This window comes from Sminthopsis crassicaudata, chromosome 6 (assembly GCF_048593235.1).
Source record: "Sminthopsis crassicaudata isolate SCR6 chromosome 6, ASM4859323v1, whole genome shotgun sequence".
Taxonomy (NCBI): Eukaryota; Metazoa; Chordata; class Mammalia; order Dasyuromorphia; family Dasyuridae; genus Sminthopsis; species Sminthopsis crassicaudata.
In genome coordinates, this window is record NC_133622.1 from 216151117 (window position 1) to 216171955 (window position 20839).

Here is a 20839-nt window from a genome sequence, read left to right on the forward strand (position 1 = left end):
ATATTCATAAATTAGCTTCACATGTCATGGAAAGTTGTTTATCTGACTTATTTTCCTTTAAAGATCAACTGATTTTTTTTTTGGACAATTAGCCCTTTAATGAGCACCAGGCACTATAGTGTAGTGGAAAGAATGATAGATTTGTAGTCATAGGAACTGGGTTTGAATCCCCACTTGGGCAAGTCACATAATTTCTTGGGCCCTCAGTTTCTGTCTTTATAAAATAATAATTTTTTTACATGAAGTTGATGATAAAATATATGTTTATAATAGAAATTTGTTTGTTTTATGTATTTCAAAGTATTATTGTGATATGAAATCCAAGACAAAAATTGACAAAAAGCTATAAAATGAAAGGGTTGGATTAGATAGCCTTCCAATTTATGATCTTACAAACATCTCTGACTTAGGTACTGAAAATACAAAGATGCAATGGAAGGAGTTCTTTCCTGCTCTTAAGGGGCTATGAGGATTATTCTGGAATTGCCAATTTGGGTACCTGGAAGGATGGTGGTAGCCTTGACTTATTCCTAGGGAATAAAACAAATAGATAATTAAATAAATACTAAAATATTTAGGAAAAAAAAGTAATTCTTAAAGAAACAGACCCTAATTTGAAGCATGAAATAAGCCAGGAGGGAGTGCATTGTAGTTAGTAAAGACCATTTTTACCAAGGTATAAAATAGAATATTGAGGTTGGGAGAGAGCTAAAAAACAAAAAAGAGCTAGTAATGCCCTCTCTCGTGCTGTGTTCCTAAGAAAGAAACTGAGCTTAAGTTAGGATAAGTCTGAATCTTTTTTTAAAGGAAGAGAAATATCTTTACATGTAATTGGGAAAGAAATAAAATACTATTAAGTGAAAACAAAGGAGGAGACAGACAGCAATGTTGGAAAGAATACTGGAGTTAAGACATAGATATCTGATCTCAAGGCCTATCTTGTTTCTTACCAGCTGGGAGATCGTAGGCAAATTACTAGATCCACTTTGGGTTAGATTTTGGAATGTCATCTAATATTCAGTTGGATGAGACATCATTATGTCTATCTTTGACATAACTTTATCTGCTGTCTTTTTCTCAGGGCCTAGATTTAGCTACTTCACTGTAAAGGGCAAGATTGAGTCTATATCCTCGAAGGGAAATGACAGAACATCAAAAAAAACAAAAAACAACAACAAAAAAACCCCAAACACTTTGATTGACTCTTCAGATTATTGTTTGTGTCAAGGTTACCACCTATCCTTCTAGCTAGCCAAGTTGGCAATTCCAAAATAATCCTCAATTGCATTTACTCTTTCTCTGCATTTCTAATTGATTTCCAAAAATTGTCAGTTTTACCTTCAAGGGTTTCTCAACCCTTTATCTCTACTTATATCCACTCTAAATCAGGCCCTTATCCCTTCTTTTCTGGACTATAAGAATTAAATCCTTCCTGAATCTCCCATTTCCAAGTCACCATCTATATCGTTATCACTGATCTATTTCTAAAACAAAAATCTGATCATAAAATTTTTGCTCAACAGTTAACTACCTGCCTATATGAGAAAATCCCAACTTCTTCATCATTCAAAACCCCTTCACAATAGAGCTCTAGCTTGTTTTTCCAGGCTTATTATATATTTCTCCTATTTATATACTCAGCCTTCTAGCCACACTGGCCAGAATGTCCTGTTCCTTGTACATATGCAATAGTCATTCCCCTTTGGATTTTTGCACAGGCTGCCCCTCATACCTGAAATGCAGACATTTTTTTTTTCTCCTCAGGCACTAAATTCTAATATTTAGAAAATTATTGGAGAAAGTTGCATCTTCTACACACAGTCCTTTCTGTTCTCTCCCCTGACTCTCTGGCACCTAAGCAATTTTTTCCAGAGTTACTCTGTCACTTAGTCACTTAGAAGTATACATATTGCTTTCCTTGAGAGATGAGTTGCAGATCTGCCTGACTCCCAACTCTTCTGCTCTTAACCTTTGTCTGTTCTTGGAGGAAGCCAATGGTACCTCTTGAAAAAAGCACGTCATTGGCTTTAGAGCAAAAAAGAGACAGATGAAGGTGAGTGATGGGAGCAACTTTACCCAGGGAGTAAATAGCAGAACTGCATCTAAATACAAGTCTCTTAATTCCTGTCCAATGCTTGCTTTTCCCTCTGATCCCTTTTCTGCAAGTAACATTAGGTTTTTGTTTTACCTACAGCAAAAATGTGAGAGGCAGGACTCTCAAAATACATGAGACAATGAGATCACTTGCACCAAGAAAGGAAAGGGAGATGACCCCATGAAGTTGGGAAGGAAAGGACCATTCTAGAAGATATAGTTTGCAGTAATTTGATCTCAGGTGTAATGTCCTTCTTCAAAGACTTTCTTTCTTCCCCTTTAAGAGCCAAAATGCCTTCTCTGTTATACCTCTGATCAGCCCAAGTTAGTGGTTCAGACAGGTCTACTCAAAGTCCAACATGCACCAGATGTAGTTTTACTCATATTTCACTGAGAAAAGAAAGCATCTATGGGTCAAATATAGCACTCACAAATAAAGTTGCTTTAATCAGCTTCCACATTCACCAAAGGTATTTTTGTTGTAAATGTACCTGTTAACAATCACTGGAGGAGCCATTGTGGGTAATGCTTCTGTCATATTCAGTTGGACACATTGTTCTGTTGATAAAATCAAGGGACGGGTCTTGATTGCCGGGGCTGGGTACACAAACCCCCCAATGGCCACCCAGAAAGCCAGGATGATTCCAGTCAGGAGGCCGCCTATCGCACCCTTCAGGAAGGAAAAATTAGACATTACAAAGTCATTTCATAGAATGAGTAGAAATGAGTGCTTGTTATTTGAAAACTGATGAGTCTGGGAGCTGGATTGCATTCTTGATCCTGCCTTTTGGAGACAAGGTACTCCCTCCCATTTCGTATGTCCAGCCATCTCTACTCTGCAGCCTTAACAAAAAGCTGCTTTGTTCTTCACTTGCAGTACCATGTTCACAAGTAAAGTCTGGCTCTTCTTGGATTTGACCATATTAAACTGTAAAAAAGGAGTGCCAAGTTCTCAGAATAGCTATATTTCCTCCTTAGGAGGTAAAATGTCCTCTATTCCCAAGAAACATATCTTCCAAAGGCATCTCTGAGCTGCAAATGGCACTATCATTCCCCAGACATGTTTTTTAGCAAAATAAAATCTACCCAGTTCAATATAATTCATTAAACATTAAATAGCTATTATGTTCCAGACATTGTACTGGTCATTTGGACAGTTATAACAAAATGAAACACTACCAGCCCTTCCAAAAAAGATTACCTTTATACAAATAAATACAAAGCATAGACAGAGGGAAAATGAACAATTTGAGAGGACAATAGGCTGCCTAAAATGTGGTACCTACTACATGTAAAGTCCTCCCCTCAAGGAGCTTAAAATCTAGGGATTCTTCAAAGTTGGAGGTGAAGAAGAGTATTCCAGATATGGGACCATCCATTAAGGTCAACTTTCATAACTAGAGATTTAAAAACCAAATTTTTTTTATGATAATCCAAAATCTTCACTAGATCAAACCTTCATTTCCCCATAGCTCTTGTAAAAGACTTGCTTGGCTCATATATTGGCTATATAATCAGAACAACTATTCCACTCTCAGGGCCTAAGGAACATCACCTGCCTGAGTCTATCTGTCCAATAATGTGAATTACTCGTTAGCCTTTGTAGCAATCAACATATAGCATATTAAATCAACCCGAAGTACATAGGAAGGGAGGGAGAACTTATTTCTGAGAAATTAAACTAGATCTCTTGCTAAAGAGATGGGGCATTATTGGATTAAAAACTCAAATTTCTCTCTTAATATTTATGTGACCTTTAGCAAGTCATTTAACTACTCAGAGCCTCAGTATTTGCATCAGTCATGTGGGAGAAATGGACTGGAACACCTTATACTTGTAGGTACTTGAAAAATTTTTATTGGATTAATTAAATATCTAGATGACCTATAATATCACTTTCAAGACTTTCCCACATCTGCTCAGTTGTTAATTCTCCATCCCATTTCCTCTCCTTCCTCTTTCCCCCTTTTTCTCTAGACTACTAAGAAGTTGCTTACATGTCCTCAATAAATAATTGTTGAATGGACTTGTACCCCAACTTGGAATTCTCATACTTTCTTTATACAGAGTTGTAGGTTTCAACCTAAATAGTTGTGATTAAAGAAGAAGGGAGGGAATTTTTATATTTGCCTTTGTACAGAAAATGGTCTCTCGGAGCATAGATATCTTTCAGCTAAGAAATAATGATTTAGGCACACGGAAATAAAGGAGAGACATTTCACAAGTGACCATCAGCTCTTACCTTCCAGTTGACAAAAGGCAATACAATTCCCAAAGTGAAAAGGCCAAGCATGGGTCCCCCACACATGCCATGGATGCTCAGGGCAGCCTAGAGAACAAAAGGTACAAAGATAAGATACTATGATCATGTCCCACCTGGACTTGGTCCTGGCAGGATCCTGGGGCATCCATTATCTTTACGATTCTAATTTAGTTTGTTCACCTATTCTGTATCCCTCCACCACACCCAATTCTCATCTATTTTCTGATCTTTCCCTCCCATCCTGAGAACATCATTTTCAATTTTTCTCATGCTATTCCTCATGCCTAGATTATCCTCCCCATCTCTATGTATGCTGGTTGAAATGCAATCTGTTTTGCAAGACCATCTTTTTCATAAAACTTTCCTGAATTACTTCACTGCCCCAATTCTTCTAGCTAAAAAGAGTTCTAACTTCATAGGATTTTCTTAGACTTTCTAAGACCACAAAATCTATAACTAAAAAAACCTTAGCAATCCTTTGATTCAATTTTCATGTATAAAAATCAAGGAACTAGGATACTAAACTAAAAGGAAGCTAAGAGAAGAAATGTTCGCTTGAAGAGCTATAATAAGAAAGCAGAATTTAAATTTCTTAGATACTTGGGGAAGATCTAGGAATACAATGGAAAGTGTATAGACACAGATTGAGATAAGGAAAAGCTTCATTATTAGAGCTATCCAAAGTGGAATGGGCTATCTCTCTCCTCCCCATCACTATCAAACAGAGCAGGGTGAGCACTTTTTATATGTAGATAGGAGAGGGGATTCTAGTTCTAGATATAAAACAAAATGGTCTCCCATCTCTGAGATTCCATGATTCTACAAGATGATCAAAGATCTCTTCCAGATAAAGAATTCTCATCCAACAAAATGGGGTCTCAAACCCACAACTGATCAGAGATCAATTTAAGAGAAATAAACCACTTGGGTATAGCTTTAAAGAACTGGATGCTAACAGGATTGAAGGCAGTCTTTTCCCACAACTGATACTTAATAAAAGAACCCTTTCATTTGTCCCCTCATGATCAATGGTATTAATTCAAAACTGCTTTTGTATTTTGTATAGCAGGGGAAGTTAATTTACTGTATCTAAGAAAATCCAGAAAGTTGATAAAGCAGTTTTCTATATTGGGTGGAAAAAAAGATTACTCCCAGCAAAGTGGCAATATATCAATTGATCTTTCAGGGAACAAAAAGCATCCATCCTGTGGGAAATGGGGGAGGCCAGTGTTCCAGCTTTAAAATATTCATGCAGGATTTAAAGTCTATTATTATATTTGTGCTTTATCCTTTACAGAAGCATCCATAAGTTTTCTTTTAAATCTTATAATAATATAAAGGCTAATATTTATAGAGTGCTTCAAGGTTTGCAAAGACCCTCATATAATATCTATCACTGTATTCTTCTAACAGCCCTGCAAAGCAATCGCTACTGTCTCTGCCCTAGATGTGAGTGACTTGCCTATAGTCAACAGATACAAGTGTCTCCAATGCTCTAACCATTGTACCACCCAAGTGCCCCAATGAGAAGAAGCTTGAAGGTTGTCTAGCCTAAGCATCATCTAATACCATTATCTCTAATAGATAATCATCCATTTTGTGCTTGAACACCTAAGAAAGGGGGAGTGACTACCCTTGAGCCAGCACACCCCATTCTTGGATAGCCCTGGTCATCAGTTCTTATGTTGATCTTGAGTCTGAGAAATGAAGGAAGGTGGAGAGAAGGAATAATGGAGAAGCAAGTTATTACAATATCTTTGCCAAGAAAACCCTATGGAGGGAGATATAGTCCACAATGTCATGAAGTATTAGACATTACTGAATAACAACAAGAGAGCGGGCAAGAAGACTGAAAATGCTCTATTGTTTATAAGAAAGTTAGCACTGAGATGTAGCAAGAAGCAAGCAAAAAAAAAAGCAAAAAAAAAAAAAGCACTGAGTTTCTAGTTCTGCCATTAGTAACCCTGGAGTTGGGTATCATTCCTTGTTAATGAGAGAGTCTGGAAACACTTTGAAAAGTAGGCTGGGTAGGGCACTGATAGAGTACTCTTTTTTAAAGGAGACGTAAAAGGAGCAGTTCCAATGCACTCAGAGAGTAAAAGCAAAGGATAATTTTGAGGTCACACTAAACATCCCCATTGGAGTCCCTGATATTGCTTTAAGAACTGGATATATTTATATATTATCTCAAGATGCCTCATCATCAGATTGAGCATTCCATCATTTGGAAAGTGAATCATTGTTCTAATCTGTTTCTAATTCATTTAAACCAGCAATTTTCAATCCCAGCTCCCTTGGAAAATGGTTTGCTCAAGGGGCAGTAACTTGAATAATCCATGAATACAGAATGATGGAGTGATATAGAGAAGAGAGCTGGCCTTGGATTCAAGAAGCTGTGGTGTAGAATCCTGCTCTAGCCACATAATGGTTATACAATCCTAAAAAGCCAAATTCTCTTTAATATTATGAACTGCTCAATAGTTATCAGTCTATAGTATTAGAGAGTATTTTCTCTGTGGGGAGTTGCCTGCACCAATAAAACCAGAGATTGGATTTTCTGACCTCTCTACCTCTACAGCCTCACTTCCTACAAAAGAAATAATTATAATAAATATGTGAATATAAGAAGAAGATGTGGATTCTTTAGTGGGGAAAATGGTGGGAGAGGATTAACAGGGGAGGGAAGAATGATTCCAGTGATCTCAATTCTTTTTACCTGCAGAGTCGTAGCCACCTATGACTTGGTATCTAAAGACTAAGGCCTACAAAGTTTAAATGAGGTACTTCTGTTTACGTAGCTAAATATCACAATAAATATCAGATGTGAGATTTGAACTTCCCAATTAGAAGCCAGGCACTCTACTATGTAACTGCCTCTAAAACTGCTTAATAAATGATAAACCACCCAGTATATACTCTCCTAAATACACTTCTATATAGAAGTCATATTAATAAGAAAACTTCCCTCTATCTTCCCAATAAATTCAAAATACCTGAACAACACCTCCCATGAAGGATGCAGCAACTGCCATGGCGGTGCAGAGAACTCCAAATAACAAGCCTGAAAGAGAGAGCAGTCACTTGAATCCATTCTGTGGGCAGAATCCTGATTTGAATTGGACTCCCTAGCTTCAAAAAGGATCTCATTGAAAGCTGGATTAACCTATGAAAACTACCTGACAGTTCGCAAAGTTTCAGGATGGCCTTGCCCAGCGTGAGCACCATTTTTCTGTCAGTGTAAATTCTTGAGAATCAACCTTATGGACGTTTTCTCCCTGACCAGGAATAAGGAATGAGTTGGGGTACCGAGAGGGCAAGTAGACACAGATCCTTGTAGTTCCCATGGGATGCCACCATTCTGAAGTTGGGTAGAGCAAAAGAAAACTACTGACATCTAGTTCAGCCTCTCAAAACTTTGTGGCCTAAGGCAAATTATCTTTTGGTCTCAGTTGCTTTATCTTCATAATAGAGAAAATACATATCCTGACACACACACTCCCAACTGCTACAATCTTTCCTCCCATAATGCTTTCCAATTACTTTGTATGCATATACATATTAACTAAATTTATGCTGTATACGTATTTTCATATGTACTTGTTGCCTCCCCCATAGGAATGTAAATTAACTGATATTAGGAATTGTTTAACTTATGTATTTGTATCCCCAAATCTCAGCACAGAGCCTGGAACGTGGTAATCACTTAATACATTTTGACTATTTGACATCATTCCTACTGCTGTTTCAAAGATCAGATCAGATAATAAATATGGAACTGAATACATTTTTAGGACCACTTACTAATGTGTGCACATGTATATACATGTATGCATATATACCTACATGTATAGGGGTGTGTGTATGTGTGTGTGTGTGGAGAGAGAGAGAGAGAGAGAGAGAGAGAGAGAGAGAGAGAGAGAGAGAGAGAGAGAGAGGAAGAGAGGAAAGAGAAAGAGAGAGAAGAGAGAAAAGAGAGAAAAAGAGAGAAGAGAGAAAAAGAGAGAGAGAAGAGAGAAAAAGAGAGAGAGAAGAGAGAAAAAGAGAGAGAAGAGAGAAAAAGAGAGGAGAGAAAGGAGAGAAAAGAGAGAAAGAGAAGAGAGAAAAGAGAAGAGAGAGAAAAAGAGAGAGAAGAGAGAAAAAGAGAGAGAGAGAGGAGAAAAAGAGAGAAGAGAGAAAAGAGAAGGGAAAGGAAAAGGGGAGAAAGAAGAGAGAAAAAGAGAGGAGGGAGAGAGGGAGAGAGAGAGGGGGGGAGAAAGAGAGAAGAGAGAAAAGAGAAGAGAAGAGAGAAAAAGAGAGAGAGAAGAGAGAAAAAGAGAGAGAGAAGAGAGAAAAAGAGAGGAGAGAGAGGAGAGAAAAGAGAGAAAGAGAGAAGAGAGAAAAGAGAAAAGAAAAAGAGAGAGAAGAGAGAGAAAAAGAGAGAAAGAGAGAGAAGAGAGAAAAGAGAGATAGAAAGAGAGAGAAGAAGAAAAAGAGAGAGAGAAGAGAGAAAAAGAGATAGAGAATGAGAGTATGTGTGAGTTTGACAAATGGACATTTGCACTCAGCAGCCTAACACAATGGCTGTTAAAGTAAACCCTAAATGAAAGCTCTCTGCACTGAAGAGCTTCACCACTGTATGGTATTGCTATGATCCTGGATGCAGTCAATGATCATTTTGGTGATTGTAGCTCAAATATATTTCATGGGATCATAGGATTTAAAACTAGAAGGACCCTTAGAAACATTAAACTTTTAATTAAAAGAAAATGTCCCCATGTAAATGCAAAATGCTTCTCTTTAACACTACAGTTTTAGAGAAAATAGTGAGATTGAGAAGGAAAAGGGAGACTCAAGTTTCTCCCTGAATATCTTGTTTCCACATAACCATCTCAACTACTAGTCTTTGATGAGAATGTGATAGAAGGGACCATAAAGACTATATAATCTATCCTGCTCCAACATTTTACAGATAAAAAAAAAAAAAACAGACCAGAGAAGTGTATTTACTTAATAGCACAAATAGAAAGGCATGTGTTCCTACTCAAGGCTTTTTCTGATTCCAAACTGAACACTCTTTCCCCTACATCATACTGCCTCTCTCTCACTGGTTCTTTTTTCCAGGTATTCTTACAGTTTTGTTTATACATATGTACATATGCCTGTTTCTGTCTGTAATCCTATATTCTGAACCCTGTCATAGAGATGGAGAAATTTCAAAATGAACTCAAGTTCAAGTTAAGACAACAGTGTAAAATAAGAGGTCCATCGATTGTACCCACATAAGCCTTTACTGATCCAGGTGCTTAGCTTGTCCGAAAGGTTGGGAAAGCAGCTCTTGACAAAATCCTCAAAAGTCACTGTTGCTAAGGCATTGATGCTGGCGGCCACTGTGCTGCAGGGAGAGAGAACACATAAGCCAGTCGTGACACAGGCCTCCCATCATTCCATGGAGCCAGGGGTTGGACAGGTCAGGGAGATGGTTTCAATTTCAAAGGGCTCAAATATCGACATCTGTGGTTGGGCAACAGGTGGTTCTGGGCTGGGGGTCAAAAAGTCCTGAATTCAAATTCTCAGATGCGCAGTAGCTCTGTGACCCTGCACGAGTCCCTTAACTGTCTAGTTTCCTCATCAATAAAATGAGCTGGAGAAGGAAATCATTCCAGTATCTTTGCCAAGAAAACCCTAATGGGGTGTCAGACATGACTGAAATGACTGAACAACAAATAACAAAGTTTTACCATCTTGTTCTAATTGGCTCCCTAATTTCTAGAAGAGGAGGAAGAAAAGTGATCCATTAAATCTGGCTAGCCCCAAAGGCTCCAGAGAAGCCTACTGGGAAACAAGAGGGACAGACATCAGCCTATTAGAAAAGAAGAAGCCAATAGTATAAAATAGAATAGATTTTTTACTGCCACTTATCTAACACTTTGGTATATTTAATGTCATAGAAACTGTGCTACTCGAGATCATGGGCTGAATTTTACATCTTCCTGCCCAGCTCCTAGAATAGAGCCTGACACCCAGAAGGCAGATGTTGGTGGAATTAGATGCTAGCCTGGCATATCAGGTTCAAGGCCTTCTGCTTTCACTTTCCTCACTGAGCAATTACATAGCATTTATTGCTGATTATATAGCATTGATTGATATGGATCAGCCCTCGGGATCTACACGCCAGGCAATATAATAAGACTGCTGGACTTGGAGATTCAGGAAGGAGTATGTCTGAATTCTGCCTTGGAGATTTTCTACTTGTATGGATGTAAGGAAGACATTTAATCTACCTCTGCTTCAGCTTTTTTCCTCTATAATATTCTAGATTCACTGGATTGCATTTGATAAGGATCAAAAGAGACAAAGTAAAGTGTTTCGCAAACCTTGAAGTGCTAAATAAAAGGCCAATTACTATTGTTGCTGTAGTTATTATTTCAGCATCAGAAATGTTTGTGGACAGGGTTGTTCAGGCTGTTCCTAGAGCCTTAGTTGTTATGTGCTAATACTTGAATAATTTTTAAAAGAATTATGAAGGGCCTGGTCCAGTTCCATATCTAATAAATCCATAAAAATATGTATTGATTTGACTTGTTGATTGCCTAACTGCCTGAGTGATACAAACTTTCAAAGAAACAGACTTTAGCTGCAAGTCTACATGGATGCAAATAATGGCTCAATCCAGGAACTAGTTTCATTTTAACAGCAAAATTGACAAATGTAGAATTCCAAGCCCCATCATGGCATGTCCTCTTGTCCCCCTACCCTAAGACAACTTATTATCTTAAATACTTATGAGATTATTCCTGCAGGGTTCTCCAAGCCCATGTATTCAAGAGATGAGAAATCTTATTTTAAGAAAAGTGTTTTGGGGGTAGCTAGGTGGTACACTGGATGGAGCACCAGCCCTGAAGTCAGGAGGACCAGAGTTCAAATTTGACCTTAGACACTTAACACTCCTAGCTGTGTGATCCTGGGCAAGTCACTTAACCCCAATTGCCTCAGCAAGAAAAAAAAAAAAGTGTTTTTGGATACTTGCCATATTTGTTAATACTTGGAGTGCTGGAGATCAGTAAGGCAGTAATCTTGGGGCCATCTATATGGACCAGCATCAAAGATAGCCTAATAATATGAACTTTTTCAAGAAAAGTCTATTCTATTGATAATAACCTGGTATAAAAAAAGCAAACTAAAGAAACAAAAGGTTATAAACATTTTTAATTGTTGTGCCTGGTTTTCTTTTGAAGATTAATGTAAGAATTTTGACTTTTTACAGTTCAGGTAAAATATCAGAATAAAAATTAAACAAAAAAGGGCTGTTTCTTCCCTCTATCTCTGATTTCAGGAGATGAAAGTGCCATATAAAGTCTAGATAAAAGTGCATTATAAAGGCTAGCTATTATTATTGTAATGGTTATTATCACATTATCAGCATGAGAGCTGATAACAGGGATGGGGTTGCCCAATATTCCAGTGAGGTAGGAAAGATTATTACTTTCACTTTAGAAAAGGAAATTGAAGCTGAAGGGAACTAATAATTTGCTTAGGAAATGCTTGAGGCAGAATTCAAACTTAGCATCCTTTCCCTGCTTAGCATTTTCAGCTGGTTAACTTTTGTCCAACCACAGGTTTCTGGGACTTGTCCATCCCTTGACATGAGACTGTCCAAGAAGGTAGCGACAATGGTTCTATGAGCACTATCCTGACCCTGCTCCATGAAACACTGGCCTGTCCTTGGTCACATCTGACAAGTCCTTAAATGGAGATTTCTGACGGGCTCCATAAAGCAGATTTCTTTATCTCTGCAGCCAGAGGGACCTGTTTCCACTGGTAGATCTCCCAGTTTTCGTCTCCTTTGTTTGAGAAAGGAGTCTACTTCCCCAGAGTGCTTTGGGACTTGAAATATTTTACTCTCAATGCACACCACTTTAGAATACTACGAAAAGCAGATTGGTCATAGCACTTCACAGTAGGGCCAAGGAAGAAGTCTGCTTCCATATTTATCATTGATCAGCATAGTCACTGACTAGACATTTTTTTTTTTTAATGAAGGTGACATTCGGACCCTGATCCTCACACTTTTTTTTTTTTTTCTCTTCCTTAATCCTAATCTTTACTTCTTCAGAATAGAGAACTCCCAAATTTGAAAATCCACTCAACTGACGGCAATCAAAAGACAGAGTACTGGGTCAGCAGTCGTGCAGGTTTGAGTTTAAATCTGGTCTCAAACACTAGCTCAAAGAACCTGGGCAAATCATTTAACATCTATCTGCCTCAGTTTCCTCAATTGTAAAATGGGAATAATAAAGAACCTATTCCCCAAGGTTGTTGTGAGGATAAAATAAAAAAAAAATTTTAAAGTATTTAACACAATGCTTGGCAAATAGTAGGTACTATAAAATGCTAATTATTATTATTATATTAATGTTTTTGCAACATCATCATCATCATTATTATATTATTATTATTATATCTACAGCTCTTCTGAATTGCAGTATTAGAATTATCTGAAGACATTGAGAAGTTAAAGGAAGCATCCAAGGTCACATAACCAAAACATGTCAGACTTTCCTAACTCCAATACTAGCCCTCTCCTATCTGTGCTCATAAGAGCAAATCATTTTTAGGCAGCTTACCTCAGGGTTCCACTGAAGGCACATGCAACAAACAGTCCTGGGAGTCCCGGCATTGAGGCAAAGATGTCCATGACAAAGTATGGCATCAGCTGGAGAGAAGTTGGGGAAAAAAGGAGAAGGCTGGTGATTAACTGTGTGACTTTTCTAGCTTCCCAAGCAGCATCAGCACCCACCTAAATGTAGCTCCTTCCCTCAGGGAAGAAAGTTGTGTCTCATTCTGCTTGGGGGGATCCAACACTTTTCAGGAGGTAGCATGATTCTGGCTACTCTCACTGCGTCACTCTGGAGTCTTTCCAATGTTGTCATTTTGTATGAATTGTTCTCCTGCCTCTGCTCTTTTGACTTCATATCAGTTCATGTAACTTCCCAGGTTTCTCTGAAACTGCCCCTTTCATTATTTCTTCTAGCCCAATGAATGGTATGCCAGTCCCCAAGTGATGAGTTCTATGGGGGTTAATACTCACCTGGGATAGATTGCAGCTTTTCTATTCATACAAGGTGATTTTTTTTCCTAAGGCAATTGAGGTGAAGTGACTTGCCCAGGAAGTGTTAACTGTCTGAGGCCAAATTTGAATTTCGATCCTTCTGACTTTAGGGTTGGTGCTCTATCTACTGCACCACCCAGCTGCCCCTTATACAAGGTGATTTTTTAGTAAGGGGGCACATGCAGTTGGAGAAGGGCAGAAAGGAATAAAAAAATAGCTTCATAAAGAAGGTGGAATTTGAGTTGAGCTTTAAAAGAAGCTGGGAATCCTAACAGAAAGAGGTGAAGGACTGCATCCCCTGCATGGGGGATAGTCTGGGAAAGGCACAGAAATGGAAAAGGTATGAGTTATATGAGGTTGGTTTGCCTGAACTGCAGAGTAGATAGGGTCAGTAATGTGTAAAACAGGCTAAACAGATAGAGCCAAAGGCCTGATTTCAAATCTGGTCTCAGACGCTAACTGTGTGACCCTGGACAAGTCAGAAGCTCTTTTTGCCTTCGTCTATTAGAAAAGTAAATGACAAACTGTCCTGATATCTTTGCCAAGTATAGTATAGACCCACAGGGTTAGGAAGAATCAGACACAGCTGAATGGCAAAATATATCTGTGCAATAATACACCTGGAAAGGTAGACTGGTTTTAAATGTCAAAGAGGGAAGGTGGATCCTAGGGGCACTAGAGAGTTACTGAAGGTTCTTGAGCCAGAGAATTACATATATGGACCTGCACATTAGGAAAATCACTTGGACCACTTTGTGAAGGGCAGAATGCAGAGACCAGTGAAAAGACCAAAGATTGGTGGTTGTCCTTTCTTGAAGAAGACCAAAAACACACCATTATGTTAGAGTCAAGTTAGCGGGCCAGACTATGGCTGATCAGACCACACAAGCTCAGATTTCTCTGCCGCATGTCAGATACAAAGAGTCCTTATGAACACTTGGGGTAGATTCTCTAACTTTGCACGTCTCACATTTCGGAGTTAACTCCCTTCTGCTTTGCTCATAGGGCACAGTACTTGGTATCAACTCAATGTCAAGAGACAAAGTTAAAGGACAATGTAGTGTCATCTATAGAGTCCTGGAGTCACAAAGGCAACTTTTGAAGACTTTAGACTGAACAGCCTTTAAACAACCAAAGGACACCTCCATTCCATGATGAAGATCAGAAGACTATATTGGAGGAAGCTGAGTAGTAAGTTTCAAAAAATTGATAACTGTATTTTAATTTAATTGTTTTTAAGGCAGAAATAGTAAATTCATCCTTTTCAGACCACAATGCAATCAAAATTACACTTAATAAAAAGCCAGGGGAAAATAGACCAAAAACAATTGGAAATTAAATAATCTTATATTAAAGAATGATTGGGTAAAACAGCAAATCATATACATAATTAATAACTTCGCCCAAGAAAATAACAATAATGAGACATCATACCAAAATGTGTGGGTTACAGCCAAAGCAGTAATAAGGGGAAGTTTTATATCTCTAGAGGCTTACTTGCATAAAATAGAGAAAGAGAGGGTCAATGAATTGGGCTTGCAACTAAAATTGCTAGAAAAGGAACAAATTAAAAACCCCCAGACAAACACGAAATTTGAAATTCAAAAAAAAAAAAAAAAGGTGAGATTAACAAAACTGAAAGTAAAAAAACTATTGAATTAATTAATAAAACTAAGAGTTGGTTCTATGAAAAAACCAACAAAATAGACAAACCCTTCGTAAATCTGATTTAAAAAAGGAAAGAGAAAAAGCAAATTGTTAGTCTTAAAAATGAAAAGGGAGAACTCACCACTAATGAAGAGGAAATTAGAACAATAGTTAGGAGCTACTTTGCTCAACTTTATGCCAGTAAATTTGATAACTTAAATGAAATGGAAGAATACCTTCAAAAATATAGCTTGCCCAGATTAACAGAGGAAGAATAGTATAAATAGTCCCATTTCAGAAAAAAAAAAAAAATAGAACAAGCTATTAACCAACTCCCTAAGAAAAAATCCCAGGACCAGATGGATTTACATGTGAATTCTATCAAACATTTAAAGAACAACTAACTCCAATGCCTTATAAACTATTTGAAAAAATAGGGATTGAAGGAGTCCTACCAAATTCCTTTTATGACACAGACATGGTACTGATACCTAAACCAGGTAGGCTGAAAACTGAGAAAGAAAATTATAGACCAATCTCCCTAATGAATATTGATGCTAAAATCTTAAATAAAATATTAGCAAAAAGACTACAGAAAATCTATGACCAAGTGGGATTTATACCAGGAATGCAGGGCTGGTTCAATATTAGGAAAACTATGAGCATAATAGACTATATCAATAACCAAATTAACAAAAACCATCTGATCATCTCAATAGATGCAGAAAAAGCATTTGATAAAATCCAACATCCATTCCTACTAAAAACACTTGAGAGTATAGGAATAAATGGACTATTCCTTAAAATAATGAGGAGCATATATTTAAAACCATCAGTAAACATCATATGTAATGGCGATAAACTGGAACCTTTCCCAGTAAGATCAGGAGTGAAACAAGGTTGCCCACTATCACCATTACTATTCAATATTGCACTAGAAATGCTAGCCTTGGCAATAAGAGCCAAGAAAGAGATTCAAGGAATTAGAGTAGGTAATGAGGAAATCAAATTATCACTTTTTGCAGATGACATGATGTTATACTTAGAGAACCCCAAAGACTCTGCTAAAAAGCTATTAGAAATAATTCAGAACTTTAGCAAAGTTGCAGGATACAAAATAAATCCACATAAATCCTCAGCATTTTTATACATTATGAAAACAATCCAATAGCAAGAGATACAAAGAGAAATTCCAGTCAAAATAACTGTTGATAGTATAAAATATTTGGGAACATATCTACCAAAGGAAAGTCAGGAATTATATGACCAAAATTACCAAACACTTGCCACAAAAATAAGGTCAGATTTAAATAATTGGAAATACATTCAGTGCTCTTAGATAAGCCAAGCGAATATAATCAAGATGACAATACTCCCCAAACTAATCTATTTATTTAGTGCTATACCAATCAGACTCCCAAGAAACTATTTTAATGACCTAGAAAAAATAACAACAAAATTCATGTGGAAGAACAAAAGGTCGAGAATTTCAAAGGAAGTAATGAAAAAACATCAAATGAAGGTGGCCTAGCTGTATCTGATCTAGAACTATATTATAAAGCAGCAGTCACCAAAACCATCTGGTATTGGCTAAGAAATAGACTAGTTGATCAGTGGAATAGGTTAGGTTCACAGGACAAGATAGTGAATAAAAATAGCAATTTAGTGTTTGACAAACCCAAAGACCCCAAATTTTGGGATAAGAATTCATTATTTGACAAAAACTGCTGGGAAAACTGGAAATTAGTATGGCAGAAACTAGGCATGGACCCACATTTAACACCACATACTAAGATAAGATCAAAATGGGTCCAAGATTTAGGCATAAAGAACGAGATCATAAATAAATTAGAGGAACATAGGATAGTTTACCTCTCAGACTTGTGGAGAAGGAAGGAATTTATGACCAGAGGAGAACTAGAGATCATTATTGATCACAAAATAGAAAAATTTGATTACATCAAATTAAAAAGCTTTTGTACTAATAAAACTAATGCAAACAAGATTAGAAGGGAAGTAACAAATTGGGAAAACATTTTTACAGTTAAAAGGTTCTGATAAAGGCCTCATCTCCAAAATATACAGAGAATTGACTTTAATTTATATGAAATCAAGCCATTCTCCAATTGATAAATGGTCAACGGATATGAACAATTTTCAGATGATGAAATTGAAACTATTTCCACTCATATGAAAGATGTTCCAAATCACTATTGATCAGAGAAATGCAAATTAAGACAATTCTGAGATACTACTACACACCTGTCAGATTGGCTAAGATGACAGGAACAAATAATGATGAATGTTGGAGGGGATGTGGAAAAACTGGGACACTGATGCATTGTTGGTGGAGTTGTGAAAGAATCCAACCATTCTGGAGAGCAATCTGGAACTATGCCCAAGAAGTTATCAAACTGTGCATACCCTTTGACCCAGCAGCGCTACTACTGGGCTTATATTCCAAAGAAATACTAAAGAAGGGAAAGGGACCTGTATGTGCTAAAATGTTTGTGGCAGCCCTCTTTGTAGTGGCTAGAAACTGGAAGATGAATGGATGTCCATCAATTGGAGAATAGTTGGGTAAATTATGGTATATGAATGCTATGGAATATTATTGTTCTGTAAGAAATGACCAACAGGAGAAATACAGAGAGGCTTGGAGAGACTTACATCAACTGATGCTAAGTGAAACGAGCAGAACCAGAAGATCATTATACACTTCAACAATGATACTGTATGAGGATGTATTCTGATGGAAGTGGATATCTTCAACATAGAGAAGAGCTAATCCAATTCCAATTGATCAATGATGGACAGAATGAGCTACACCCAGAGAAGGAACACTGGGAAATGAGTGTAAACTGTTAGCATTTTTTTGTCTTTCTTCCCAGGTTATTTTTACCTTCTGAATCCAATTCTTCCTTTGCAACAACAACAGCAACAAAATTCGGTTCTACACACATATATTGTACCTAGGATATACTATAGGATATTTAATATGTATGGGAATGCCTGCCATCTAGGGGAGGGGGTGGAGGGAAGGAGGGGAAAAATTTGGAACAGAAGGGAGTACAAGGGATAATGTTGTAAAAAATTACCTATGCATAGGTACTGTCAAAAAAATGTTATAATTATCAATGTAATTGTTTTCCTTGTAGTCCATGTATTTAATGCATTTAGAGGTAGTTAGGTAGGACAATCAATGGAACAATGGACCTGCTGCAGGAAGACCTGACTTCAAATCCAGCATCAAAACTTTACTAGCAGTGTGACCCAGGAAAAGTTATTTAGCTTCTGGCTGCCTCAGTTTCCAGATTTGTAATATAGTGAAATAGCAGTATATACCTCTCAAGGGGTCATGAGTATAAAATGAAATTATATATGTAAAATGTTTTGCAAACTTTAAAGTACAATTTAAAATAGTATTCTGAAAAGAAGTCCATTGGTTTGATCAGATTACCAAAGGTTTCCTTGACTCAAAAAAGATTGAAATCCCTTGATTTAAAAGATTAAAGAAGACTGATAGAGGGAAATAAGCAGAAATAGGAAAATAACATATATAACTTCAACAATTTAAAGAAAGAATTTTTAATAAGTCATACACCTGAATGGCATGTAATTGTAAATGACCAAGCTTAGTCCCAGAGAACAGATTAATAATGATGGTGCTGACGAATATTTATAAAGTGCCTACTGTGTACTAGAAACTGCTAAGCACATTCCAAATATTATCTCATTTGATCCTCTTAAGAACTAAGAGGTAGATGCTATTTATTATCTCCATTTTACAGGTAAAGAAACCGAGATAGGACAAGTGACTTGCTCAACATCACATAACTAGGGACTCTGAGGTGAGATGTGAACTTGGAACTTCCTGATTCCAGATGGTATTATGCTATTCACACTGCAGCCCCTCAAATAAAAGGGAAAGCTCATCCCCTCATCCTTCCTATTTTGTAAAGGTGGGTGTATTCTATTAAATTCAATTGTTGTTTTGGCTAGTTTTGCTGCTCTGATTTTTTGCTTACTTTCCTCCTTCCTCCCTCCCTTTATCTCTTCCTTCTTTCCTTTCTCCTTCCTTTCTTCTCTCCTCCATCCCTGCTTCACTCCATTTTTCCTTCTCTTCCTTCCTTCTTTTTTCTCTTCCTTTCTCTCTTTTTTCTTTCTTCCTTTCTCTCTCCTTTTCTTTCTTCCTTTCTTTCTCCTTTTCCTTCTTCCTTTTTTCTTTCTTTCTTTCTCTTTCCCTTTTTCTCGTTTCATTCATTCTTTTTTTCTTTTTTCCTTTTTCCCTTGTCTCTTTCTTTCTTTCTCTTTTTTCTTTGCTCTCTCTCTCTTTCTTTCTTACTTTTGGTCTCTCTCTTTTTCTTTCTCTCTTGCTTTTGTTCTCTCTCTCTTTTTCTTTTCCTTTCTTCCTCTCTCTTTTTCTTTTCCTTTCTCTTTTTCTTTCTTTCTTTTCTTTCTCTTTCTCTTTCTTTCTTTCTCTCTTTTATGTTTTTTCTCTTTATCTCTTTTTTCTTTCTCTCTTCCATTCTCTCTCTCTTTTCTTTCTGTCTTTTGATCTCTCTCTTTCTCTCTATTACTTTCTTTCTCTCTTTTTCCTTTCTCTTACTTTCTCTCTCTTTCATTCTGTCTCTCATTATCTCTTTTTCTTTCTCTCTCCCTTTTGTTCTCTTTTTCTTTATCTCTCATTCTTTCTATTTTTTCTCTTTTGTTCTCTCTTTTTTTTCTCTGTTTTGTTCTCTCTGATTGTCTCTCCCTTTCTCTTTTTCTTTCTTTCTTTCTCTCTCTTTATCTCTCTCTTTGTCTTTATTTCTCTCTTTTTCTCTCATTCTCTTTTTTCTTTCTCTCTTTTGTTGTCTCTCTTTTTCCTTTCTCTCTCTTTCATTCTCTCTATCTTTCTGTCTCTCTGTTTTGTTCCCTCTCTTTCTTTCTTTCTCTTTCCCTTTCTCTCTCTCTCTCTTTCTCTTTCTTATCTTTCTACAAAAGGCAGTTTTTCAGGTAGGAAACAAGGGAAGCATTTATTTTGGAAATGAAGTTGATGTAAACCAAAAGATGTTAATAAAATTTCTAAAAGACCAAAGTGGCCAACACTGTACCAGACATACCTCTTCCCAACAGACTGCATAAGCAACTGCAAACCTCACAAATCACAGAATTTAAGAGCTCAGTGCCATCTTAGAAATAGTCTAATTTGAATGCTTCATTTCACATATAAGGAACTAGACACCCGTGTAGGGCAAAGTGTCTTGCCAAAAGTCAGTGGCAGAGTTTATAGTGGAGCCTTCATCTCTAGCCTCTTCAGACAAAGGTCTTTCTCTTAGACCATGCTGTCCTTTCCTGGGTTTCCATGTCTTTTGTAGCTCTCCTAGAAACGAATGGCAAGCCCACCCCAGTGGGTCTCTCCTGGCAACCCACTTTGTTGCCATCCATACCTGATCTGGTGCTGAGATGATACCAGCTGTCCAGGGGTCACAGTTCTTGAAGTGAGCATACATGATCAGTCCTGAGAAGACTGCACAGGCCAGAATTATCCAGAGACCAACTAAGTTAAGATAGAGAGCACTAAAAAAGAAAAGATGAGAGGCCTATTCATTCTCAAGAGGCTTATGTGAACATCAATACATTTTAAAACACTTAGTAACCTGCAGACCACTATTAATTTGAGAAGCTTTGGATAAGTCATGAATGCAGTAGTGTATCTGGTTCTGTGCAACATCTTTAAGGAAAGACATTGGTCAAGTTAATTG

At 37.2% G+C, this 20839-nt stretch overlaps 1 protein-coding gene across 1 annotated transcript in view; it reads right to left on the reverse strand.

Moving 5' to 3' along the window:
- SLC5A12 (solute carrier family 5 member 12) overlaps window positions 1–20839 on the reverse strand; it is a 41462-nt gene that overhangs the window by 6146 nt on the left and 14477 nt on the right. Inside the window, exons 7-12 of the mRNA XM_074275238.1 lie at window positions 20525–20654; window positions 12961–13049; window positions 9616–9728; window positions 7351–7418; window positions 4337–4423; window positions 2586–2764 (exon numbers count right to left, since the gene is read on the reverse strand). Coding sequence (XP_074131339.1) covers window positions 2586–2764; window positions 4337–4423; window positions 7351–7418; window positions 9616–9728; window positions 12961–13049; window positions 20525–20654 — 666 coding nt within the window. The remainder of the gene's footprint in view (window positions 1–2585; window positions 2765–4336; window positions 4424–7350; window positions 7419–9615; window positions 9729–12960; window positions 13050–20524; window positions 20655–20839) is intronic.